This window comes from Oryctolagus cuniculus, chromosome 10 (assembly GCF_964237555.1).
Source record: "Oryctolagus cuniculus chromosome 10, mOryCun1.1, whole genome shotgun sequence".
Classification (NCBI taxonomy): Eukaryota; Metazoa; Chordata; class Mammalia; order Lagomorpha; family Leporidae; genus Oryctolagus; species Oryctolagus cuniculus.
In genome coordinates, this window is record NC_091441.1 from 76,198,377 (window position 1) to 76,210,838 (window position 12,462).

At 37.0% G+C, this 12,462-nt stretch overlaps 1 protein-coding gene across 11 annotated transcripts in view; it reads right to left on the minus strand.

Moving 5' to 3' along the window:
• PPP4R2 (protein phosphatase 4 regulatory subunit 2) overlaps positions 1-12,462 on the minus strand; it is a 65,074-nt gene that overhangs the window by 15,494 nt on the left and 37,118 nt on the right. For 8 of the 11 annotated variants that reach the window (XM_070050565.1, XM_070050570.1, XM_070050566.1 and 5 more), the window contains one exon: positions 6,440-6,610. The exons of the other annotated variants lie outside the window; for them this stretch is intronic. In XM_070050565.1, the coding sequence (XP_069906666.1) occupies positions 6,440-6,610 (171 nt within the window). The remainder of the gene's footprint in view (positions 1-6,439; positions 6,611-12,462) is intronic. 11 annotated transcript variants of the gene reach the window in all.

The following is a 12,462-nucleotide window of genomic DNA, read 5'->3' on the forward strand; positions in this document are numbered from 1 at the left end:
CACAATGGCTGGAGCTGGGCTGATCCGAAGCCAGGAGCTTCCTCCAGGTCTTCCATGCAGGTACAAGAGTACAAGCACCTGGCCCATCCTCTACTGCTTTCTCAGGCCATAGCAGACAGCTGGATCAGAAGAGCAGCTGGGACACGAACCAGTACCCATAGGGGATGCTAGCACCACAGGTGGAGGCCTAGCCCACCATGCCACAGGGCTGGTTTCATCTACTTTTAAAAATTTTTTAAAGATTTATTTACTTGAAAGGCAGAGTTAGAGAGAGAATGAGGTTGAAGGGAGAGGAGAAGAGAGGGAGGAAGGGAGAGGGAGAAAAGACAGGGGGGGAAAAGATGGGGAAAGGAAGAGGGAGAAAGAGAACCTGAGCTTCCATCAACTGGCTAACTCCCCAAATGGCCACGGCAGCCAAGGTTGGGCTAAACTGAAGCCAGGAGCTTCATTCAGGTCTCCCACATGTGTTCAGGGCTCCAAATACTTGAACCACCTTCCACTGCTTTCCCAGGTACATCAGCAGGGAACTGACTCAGAAGTGAAGCAGAGGCCGGCACTGTGGTGTAGCGGGTAAAGCCACTGCCTACAGTGCTGGTACCCTATATGGGCTCTGGTTTGAGTCCCAGCTGCTGCATTTCCGATCCAACTCTCTGCTATGGCCTGGAAAAGCAGTAGAAGATGGCCCCAAGTCCTCTACACCTGCATGGGAGACCTGAAGATGCTCCTAGCTCCTGGCTCCAGATGGGTGCAGCAGCCATTGTGGCCAACTGGGGAGTGAACCAGTGGATGGAACTCTCTTTCTCTGCCTCTCCTTCTCTGTAACTCTGCCTTTCATAAATCTTAAAAAAAAAAAAAAAAAAAAAAAAAGAAACAAACAAACAAGACAAAAACAGGCACCAATGAGATGCTGACATTGCTAATGGAAGCTTAACCCATTATGCCATAACACCAGCCTCCCAAAATATTCTGAATGTATTAAGACATTCTACTGGAAGCAAGGCATTCAAAAAAAATAAATGAACGTTTCTTAAGACAGTTAAGTACTTTATGCTACATAAGCAACTTTCTTCATGAAAAAGAAAAAAAAAATATATATATATATATAGCACAAAGACTCCTTAGAGTAAAAACGTAGAGATGACCATTAAACCAGACATGTTATCAAGATAAATGTCAAAATAGCCAACCAATTTTGTTTTATCATTAAGATGTAGTTTTAGCTACATCTTGCTTTTCTAAATAGCCTTTCTTAAAGTGAGAACTAATTTAAATCTGTTATCAAAGGGTGAACATGTCCAAGGTTCTGATTGGTATTCTGTCAGAAATACCACTGGAATCCTGATATATTACTGCTGATTGAAGTAAGATGCCCTTTCAGTACTAAGGATATAACATTTACATAAATAGACCCATCCATAAACATTCATACACATGTATTTCATATTTCAGATCAAATGCCAAGACATTCTGAAATGTCGAAAATGTCACTGTAGAATGAGAAGTATAAAAAAATTAAGAATAGAATTAGCCTTGTTCAGTTATAAAGACCACCAGTGTTGTAAGTAAATTGTCTACTCATTCTTCACCCCAAAGTTCACCTTAATGGTGGCTGGCATCATGGTGTTTAGGGTAAAGTTGCCACCTGTAACAGTGACATTCCACATGGGAGCCAGTTTATGTCCTGCATGCTCCACTTCTGATCCAGCTCCCTCCTACTGGCCTGGGAAAAGCAGTGGAACATGGTCCAAGTGTTTGGGCCCCTGCCACCCACATGGGAGAATCAGATGGAGTTCCAGGTTCCAGCCTTTGCCTGGCCCAGCTCTGGCCACTGTGGCCATCTGGGGAGTGAACCAGTGGATGGAGGATCTCTCTCTGTCTCTGTAACTTTTTCAAAGAAAGAAATCTTTTTGGAAAAAAAATATTTTAATCAAGTTAATCATCTCCCGAAGTGTTACAATAGTATGAATTCTTAGGTTATTCGCATCAAATAAGAGTATCAAGAAAAATAAGCTTTCTGCTAGTTTCTACTTATTAAGAATTTTATATCACCATTGGACAAAACAAGGTGGGGAAATAGACTAAAGAGGAGAACAGACTAAAGAGAAAAGGGCACTAAATATTTACAATTAAAAACTAATTACACTAAGACAGACACAAAGTGAAGAACGAAACACATTTTCACTAATATATTCAAGCTCACAAATGACACAAAATAATCAATAGAAATGCAAACACTTTTCCCCAGCTAGCTGAGGAGCAGAGAAGTCTACCAGGCAATAATAAAATGGGTCAGGGGAGCCAAAGGTTAAGGACGCATTTTCTAGTCTCAGAATAATCCAGAGCTAAGTATAAAGCAAACAGTACAAAAATCAAAAAAGAGGGTGTGTCTTAAATCTAAAATTCAGAAACCATAAAAATCCTTATGTGATCTTTTTAAAAATGGCATCTTCAAGCACAGATACTTTCAGGAGATGAATGTCTATGTGTGCACAAGAGTAAGACAATCAATGAAAATTTTCAGAACTAAGAAAATTCCAGTTTATAGTATACATTAAAGTAACTTTCAAAAGGAAATTCCAAATTCCAAAAGATCATCAGGCTAAAAGAAACACAGTATTCAGCTTAAGTGATCATACTCTGCCTTACAGATGATGTTAAGATTTTTAGGCTTTGGGGTTGGCGCTGTGGCATAGCAGGTAAAGCCACCACTTGCAGTGCCGGCATCCCATATGGGCGCCAGTTCAAGTGCTGGCTGCTCCACTTCCAATCCAGCTCTCTGCTATGGTCTGGAAAAGCAGTGGAAGATGGCTCCTGCACCCACGTGGAAGACCTGGAATAAGTTCCTGGCTTCAGATCTGCGCAGCTCCAGCCATTGCGGCCAACTGGGGATTTGAACCAGCGGATGGAAGACCTCTCTCTCTCTCTCTCTCTGTGTGCCTATCTTTCTCTAACTCCGACTTTCAAATAAATAATTTTTTTAAATGCCCAATTTCTAATAGCACATCCTGACTTCAGTGAGATGAAAACAAATTTCCTAGGAAACAATCAATGAGAACATCTTGTGATCAGAAAACTTAAAGCTTCAGAACATTTCATGATCTACAATACATGCACAGTATATACATATATATCTTTTTAAAAAGATTTTTAGGCATCAAGTGGTGGTGTTACTTTTTTCAGACCCCCTCATAAATATACAGTAAGGCTATTTTAAGCCTGCTATTCACAATGAGTGAGACTTGCTGCCTATTTTAGAGGTCTTAGACCTAACAGCACTGTCAAGTGAGGAGCATGATTTAAGTGATTAAAGTGATTATTCTGCTGAATAGAAAATGCTCTTTTTAAACTACTAGGAATTCAGCTTACACTTTACCCCTTTAAAATCCTTTTTTGTGTATCAAAGGAATGAACTATTAGCTAGTATTATTTTCATGAAAGGAGGAGTACTTTCATAAACACCCTTGGCTTGAGTAACCTCATATACTCTTTCACTATAATCCCAAGAGGAGGGTATTAAATGGCAGCAAATCTCTTAATTGACCACTCTATTAAATTCTTAGCTTTTGTTCATTTTAATTTTTGGTGTTTCTCACCTAAGAAACTGTTAACTTCAGTTCTGGAGAGTAGCTATAATCCATCTTCTCCTATAAAATTTTAAAGTTCAAAAGTAATTTTAAAAGGACAAGGAAATGACTAAAATAAAACCTTAAGCATCCAACTATGCCCCCCTAAAACAAAACAGAAATATAAATGTGTTTTTCATCTACCCATCCATCAATCCATACATCCATCCTTGCTTGCTTGTTTGACAACAACCTGCCATGTTCAGGCACTTCATCCTCTAGTCCTTGCTTAGAAAAGACAGTTACCCTTGTTCTACAAAACCTTTCAGTTCAGGAAATTAAGCAAACAAGTGAGTGGACAAATTCTACTTCACAGAGTTTGGAAAAACTACATTCCAACATTATAACTAAAGTAATTCTTTATATAGGTAATTTTCTTATGGAAAAATATTACTCACAAATTAAAAGCTAAAAGAAACTTACCAAAAAGGAAATCAGAAAAAAAAAAAAATCAAAGGGCAATACATATTGAAAGGGCAATACCCACAAGACATTCCCCTTCACTTGCAATCAAAGAAACATAAATCCAAAAAGGTACACACAAAAATAATGAATTACAGAAATCTACACTTAATACACAGAAACATAAAACACATTTTGTGAGGGTGATTTTGTAGTGCTGATATTAAAAAATTTCAAATGACCATATGCTCTTATCCAGCAATAAAATTTCTATGAACTTTCACAAAAATAAGTGTCTTTAATATAAATCCAAAACATGACATTCACCACGAAAAGGAGGCATGTGCAAGAATGCTCACTACAAGCATTACTCAACAGCCAAAAAGAAACACCCACCACCAATGAAAATGAGGCAAATTATAACCTGCTCATGTAACAGAAAACAACGCATCCACTACCAATAAATATACAAAAAACATTAATTTTAAAGATACTGATATAGAGAAAATATCAAAGCTCTTGTAAAAGGAAAATACAACAACTACACAATATGATTCTACTTATTTTCTATGACATTTAGGGACCTTTCTAAAAATATGAGAATTATCAGTTTTGTATTTAAAAGATAACCTATTACAAATGGGGGAGGGATGTACTAGAAAGAATACCCCTAAACTGGATAACAAACAAAATGCTATACCTCTTATATTAAAAACTAATTTATGCATAATCAAAACACAAAAACAAAATTGAAAAAGACTGCAAACATGCTCAACACACCAATATTTGATAATATAGACCAAAAAAGTAAATTTAAACTGGAAGATACTAATCTTTCACTGATTAAGATTTAGATTCTGCCTGATTAAGGAAACTTGATTCAGAAACAGCCATCCTGAAAAATCTAATTTAAAATATTTAAGTTCAAAATATTTATGGTGTAATGATAAAACTTTTTAAAAGCAATTAGGCATTTAATGACTGCTTACATCATTCTCTAAAGTAGATAAATTACCTGATTTACAGATTAAGAAATTATATATATTCAGACTTACTTAATAACTTACATTATCTGCATCTATTCCAAATTAATTTGAAAGATGTAAAAAATATATTCCTTATTACTAATTCAGACTCACAATTAGCTTATTATTTACAAAGCAAAGGTTATATTTTGCCTAGTTTCACCCTCTTATTTTTAAATGGCACCTATCACCTATAATTTACTGAAATAAAAGGTTAGTCATCATAATGTCAAAGTCTGATTTATGTATGTGTACACTATTTGGAAATATTCCCAAGAGATCTAGTCTCAGCTGGACCATACTCAGTTTCTTCATGAACATTATAAAACATGCTTCTAATACATAGAATGTGGATGCTTCTGGGAATGTACTTTTTAAAAAAAATGTCTTAACTAATATTAGTAAGGAAAGATATGCATATGGTTAAATAATTTCAACAGCACAATACCCTACACAGGAAAAACAAATCTCCTTCCCATTCTAGACCTCCAGGTCACTATAATGGACTGACTTCAAGGAAAAAGCTACAATTTCTCCCCAAAAAATGTATTCTGGTAATAGAACCAGAAGCCAAAGCCTAAGGATGTATTTTAAGCAAAATTCCTAAACTCAGACAAGTAGAAACTATAATAACAAAGGGTTAACCACATTATCTAAATCCTGTTTTTAAACCCCTTCAAATAAAATCTGTCTAAATATTAACTCATGGATAATATTCCCAAATTCACAATATACGAGACTGCAATTCTACACCCCAAATCGTTAAATGGCAAACTAAACAATATACTTCACAAACAAATCTTCCCTTAGGAAACTCTAAAAGTATAAAGTCCTAAAAATATATAATTTAAATGAGAGAATGAGACACGACTATGTTCTTATTTTAGGGCACAGTATCTTTTTGTTGTTTTCAAGTGTTTTACAAAGAGCTAAAAATGGTTACTTGTTGGTGGGGGTTGAAGACAAATCCCTCCCAAAATTTCTAAATAAAAACTTACTAAATAATACTTTCATAAATCATTTTCCATTTTAAAATAAATATAACTTCTCTCAATGATACAGAATCTATACAAAGTCTGATTTATAATAGCAAATATAAAATGATACAGGAAAAAAAACCATAAAAATATTTCCTGACAATGAACACTTCTACTTTTGTACCCACTTAAAGTCTGAAAGCCACTGGAGTTCATAAAATGGTTTAAGTTTTTTTTTAAGGCTGTGAATACTTTAAACACATACAAGCTAAAAATCATAAGTGCTGTATGTCACTAGAGACACAGAACTTACTCTGATAATGAATTTCAAACAACCAGACATGGCAAAACTTAAGATAAATCTATGATGTCTCATAAAACTTAAATATTTGAAAGAGTGTTAAGTGCATACCCATTAAATCCAGTGACAATTTTCAGTATTCTTTCCTTCATTTCATCAAAGGGAATATACTCGACATTAGGGTTGGGAGGACCTCTTGGTTCAGGAGCTGAAGTTCTGAAATCATCCATCACTTTCTCCAGTTTGAAAATAAAATAGCCTTTAAATTGGGACCACTGAATCCTACAAGCAAAAAATTGGAAAAATATAATACCATGAAGCTTTACAATTCTTGAATACAAAGTACAAATATACTATACAATGTCACTAATGCTAACAAAATTAAGACCAGAATAAGTAGCAGAGAGAATGTCTGTTCAGTAGCACCCATCATGCACGATCAGTACGACTCACCAAGCTCCAATGGGATTCTACCCAAACCCCCAACTCCTCTGATCCAAACAAAATCCAAATCTCTATTAAAATCTTTACAATGCACTGTCAGTCTGCAAGCCAGGATGCTGGAATTGATTGAGTATTTTTTAAAGATTTATTTATTTGAAAGAATTACAACAGTGGGAGAAAGAGAGAGATATCCTCCATGTACGGGTTCACTCCCTAAACGGCCGCAAGGGCCAGGGCTGGGCCAGGCTGAAGCCAGGAGCCAGGAACTTCATCCAGTTCTCCCATGTGGGTGCGGGGGCCCCAACAGTTGGGCCATCTTCACTGATTTCTCAGGCACATTAGCAGAGAGCTGGGTAAGTGGAGCAGCCGGTATTTGAACTGGCACCCACATGGATACTGGTGCTGCAGATGGCGCCTTAACACCACAGCATCACCTATTTCATTTCAACTCTGCCCCTTATAACAAAGCTAACTAGAGCGGTGTTACTGCTCCACTTAACCATGCCAGAAATAAATTTTTGCACTTAAGCCTCAATAACCAAGCTATAATGCTTACATGGTACAAGTAACATTTCTTGTCTTTTAACTGTCAAACAGCAAAATCAACTTTAATCTGTTTCCTCACTTCTTTCAACTAATATTTTCAGGTTATCAGTTAAGACATGGGTTTATCCAACCAACACTGCACAGTAAAAACAGTTTCTGGGCCAGTGTTGTGGCATACCAGGCTGGGCTGCCACCTACGATGTCGACATCCCACTGGGGGTTTGTGTCCCAGCTGTTCCACTTCTAACCCAGCTCCTTGCTTATGTGCCTGAGAAGGCAGTGGAAGATGGCCAGAGTGCTTGGGTCCCTGCCACCCATGTAGGAGACCCAAAAGTAGTTCTTGGTCTTGGTTTCAGCCCGGCCCACCACTGGCCATTGTGAACTTTAGGGGACTGAACCAGTGGATGGAAGATCTGTCTCTCTCTACAATTCTGACTTTCAAATAAATTTTTTTTTAAAAAGTTGGTTTTAAAGGGAAGGAATCTGGATCTATGCATATCTTTATATTAAAAACGTGTATATAGTTTATACACTTTTCATATCTATTCACTGATTAAATAAACATCTTTCTAGCCATCTTGCCTTACATTTCACCACTAACATAGGAAGAAATTTTGTGATACCTTCCCAAATAGTCTAAATCCCAGGAGATCCAAGAGTCAGAATGTCAACCAACTCTGGAGGCAGGCAGTACTACCATCAGTAGTGGCATAAACAGAATGACTACTTTAACAAAATTATACAAAATTAGAGGAATGTTAATTTGCAATCACCCTTCCATCACATCCAGCACCTTCAGAGGGCAACCCCACAGGGCAGCAGTTTTCAAGCTGTGGTCCAAAACTAAAAGCTTTTTCATGCTGTTGACAACAGAACTGATGGTACAAAAGCAAAGGTAAACCTGATGACATTTTAGCGCGAATCAAGACAGTAGCACCAAACTGTACTCTAACACAGTAGGAGTCAATCAACTGATCTTCACTACTATAAAATCAGTCTTTTAAAAGAGTCTAATTTCACTGAATCTCCAATCTTGAATATACATCTCCTTAAAACTGTGCAACAAAATGAGAAACATACTTATCAAAGCAGTATGAAGTCTCAAGGACTACCTGAATATTGTTGCTAGTTTAAATACCTACTTACTATTATTACAGAATATAGGGAAGGGACTACCATACAAATATTGCTTGCACAGACTAAGAGAACATAAAAGAGATTTTCTCAAAAACGAATGGAGTAGGCTATCATTTCAAGACAAATAACTGACCATGTTTGTTACCAATGATAAAATCTACACTTCTTAAAAAAAAAAAAAAAATCTGTACTTCCAAGCAAAGAACTTAAACTCTGGAAAATTTTTAATCTTCACTGTGAGCCTGGAAGTTTCCTGCTACATTCCCAAGACATTTTGAAAAATGATTGATGTTAGAAGGTATCTTGTGACACAAAAAGACAGGCAACAAAATAAATTTAACCACATCAAAATGTCAAACTTTAAAGTATCAAAGGATACTATCAACAGAGTGAAAACCTACAGGATAAGAGAAAATATTTGCAAACCTTCTATGTAGTTAGAGGTTAATATCCAGAATTTATAAAGAACTGCTAAAACTCAACAACAAAACCTGATTAAGAAATGGGCTAAGCATGGTAAATAGGTATTTCCCAATGGCCTGTATGTATATGGAAAATATAAAAAAAAACCACAAGTAGGGGGGTGTACGGAGACAGTGTTTGGCCAAGTTAAGATGCCATGTCCCTTATGGGAATGCCTGTGTTCCACTCCAAGCTTGAGCTTCAGATCCCAGGGTTCCTGCCAGCACACACCCTAAGAGGTACGAGTTGATGGCTCAAGTAGCTGGGTTTCCTGTCACCCACATGGGAGACTTGAATTGAGTTTTTGGCCCAGCACAGTCCTGGTCTTCTGGGCATCTGCAAAATAAACCAGCAGATGGGAATGCTGTCTCAATCTTCCTGCCTCTTGTATAAATTAAAAAATAAAAACAAAAACCATAATGAGATACCATTTCATACCTACTGGGGTGGCTATTATCCAAAACAAACAAAAATGCAACAAGTATTGGTAGGCAAGGATGTAGAGAAATTAGAACCTTTGTGCACTGCTGGTGGGAATGGTGTGGCTACTGTAGAAAACATGGTTCCTCCAAAAGAAAAGCATAAAATAACCATAGGGACACAGTAATCCCATTTCTGGGTAGATGCCTCAAAGAAGTAAAAGCAGGAATTCATCCACTTGCACACCAATGCTCACAGCAGCATTACTCCCAACAGCCAAAAGGTACAAAGAACCCAAATATCCACCAACTGATGAACATATAAATTGATGGTTACACAACACTGTGGATGTCCTTAATACTTAATACCAATGAATTCTACACTTAAATAGTTTAAAGTTTGCTATCTGCAATATATCACAAAAAGAGTTTTGAAAACTGGACAAAAATGTTGAATAAGCAAGCATTATTCCAAAGATAACAAAAACGAACAGTAAGTGAATAAAAAGATGCAATAAAGACAAATCAAAACCACAGTGAGTTATAAATTTCAGCCCCACTAGGGTAGATATGATAAAAAAATGGAAAATAACAAGTTTTGGTGAGGGGGTGGGGAAATTTGAAATATCACACTGTTGGTGACAATGTATAGTTGCTGACAATGTGTCGTTGCTGACAATGTGTCAGCTGCTTTTGAAAATAACTGAGTAGTACCTCAAAAGGTCAAACATGAAGTTAACACATAAACCAACAAATGATTCTATTAAATCAGTGAATTATATGGTTCCATAAACTTTATCCTAGTCTATTTGGGAAAAAGAATTGGCGATATACCAAGCAGAAGCATCATGTTATAATTTTAATATATTTAATATTCATTTCTGATTAACATAAAATTGCCAGTGACTCCCAAAATTTATCTTCTTTCTAGCTTTTAAAAAATTCAAGTGGTGAAATATTAAGCCTTTGTAAATTTAAAATGTTATCTCAAAAATGGGCGGGGGGATAGCACTATATTCTTAGAATTATATCTATGAACTATATTCAATCTGTTAAAAAATAAAAAAGGGGGGGGAGAGACAGACGGACAGAGCTTGGATCCACTGCTCACTCCCCTAATGCCAACAACCAGCAGGAATGGACTAGGTTAGAGCCAAGAACTAGAAATTCCCAACCCCTGAGCCATCACCTGTTCCCTCCCAGAGACTGTATTGATAAGTTGGAATGAGGAGCCAGAGTCAGAATCAAACCTATGCATCCAATATGGGACAACCAGAGTCTCAACTATTAGATCAAAATGCCCACACCTATCTTTAAATTTTGTAAGATCCTCTACATGCATTTAATTAATAAACACCTGAGGAAAGGTTACAGTTAAATAGGAGTCTTATACTCTTCATTTCTTAAACTTAAGTTTTTGTGGTTTTAATAATCCTAATTCATAATAATTTTTTTAACTTTTATTTAGTAAATATAAATTTCCAAAGTACAGTTTATGGATTACAATGGCTTTTTCCCCCCCATAACTTCCCTCCCACCCGCAATCTTCTCCATAATAATGTTTTTATGAGTTTGAATTTCCACTTACATGGAGTCTTAAAAATCTCATCTTTCAATGAACCAGTCAGGATGACATTCTCAAAAAAATATAGTAATGGGAATAGCCAGACAAGCAAGGGACCCAGGTAAGGGAAATTAGGGGAAGCAAACTGATAAATTATATACATTGCATTTTTTTTTACTTTTATTTATATAGACACACATTATACTTTAATTTCCAAATACATAAAGCTGAGTCACACTAAATTAGACCTAAAAGATATAATTCAAATGATACTGTGCCATATAGATTAAAGCCTTTTAAAAATGTGAAAGATACAGCTTTTTGTTGGAACACAAGCATTTGATGAAAAGAAAGCAAACCGGAAATGCTCCATTGAAAATTATATAATTCAGGCACAAAACAAGAAATGAGTAAATAAACTAAAACTTTGGCAACAAAAATAAATTTTCTTAGGAATGTACTCACTGGCTGAGTACAAACTAGAAAATATTTTTAAAAACCTTATTTTTCATATGAAAATGAAATTATTCTAAACAGATGCTTGTGAAACACTGAGATTAGAAATTAATTAATTTCTCACATAAACTCTACTGTGGCCCGGGAAGGCAGTGGAGGATGGCCCAAGTGCTTAGGCCCTGCACCCACATGGGAGACCAGGAGAAGCACCTGGCTTTGGATCGGCCATTTGGGGGCTGAACCATGGGAAAAAGGAAGACCTTTCTCTCAGTCTCTAACTCTGCCTCCCCCCCCCCCAAAAAAGTGCAGTTTTATCTATGGTGCGATCTACACCCTGATTTACATCCCAAGCTCTAGCCCCCACCGCCATTGCTGGAAGCCAGGTGGCCACATGGCCCAATTGCTGTTGTCAAGCTCCACCCCCATCCTAATGGGATTCGCGGCTCCTGCTTCCCTGCCTGCCCTCGGGCAAAGTTTTAAAAGGACTTGTTCCTGAACAGGTGGCTCTCTTGGCTTCTCTCCTGCTCTCTTGGCTCTGTTTCTCTGCTCTATCTTCCCTCCTCACTATCTCCTCTCCTCTGTCTCTCTTATACTCTCCTCTCCCTTTTCCCTCTTTGCCCCTTCGCCCTCCTTCCCTTACTCCGGTGTCCGGTGTGTTCTGTGACGGCTAACACTCAGAATTTACTACTTTGCTAAAATTAACTGAAGAATTCATTGAAATTCATGACATTATCCTTTCTGCAGTTTCTCCTCTAGGAAAGCCCAAATAAATGTGTCTTCCTGCTAAATTCTATACTAATTCCTTCTTCACTGGAAGTCACAAGTCCACATGGTTTTCATTATTCTCTAGAAGTTAAAAGGCATTTTTTTGAGTCTTAAGAACAGGAAACCCATCTTTTCTTTTCCCAGTTGATGCTAGAATTTAGTGGCCAGTGCCCAAACCTAACTTGTTAACCAAAGAGCACACAGGAAATCCATTACTAAAGGGATTGAAAGTATTGTACCATTTGTAAACATCAAAAGGGAGCATGAGAAGAATGAATGAATGAAACAAAACTCTAAGGGGGTTATCACTCATGAAAGCTAACAGTCTTTTAGAACACTTA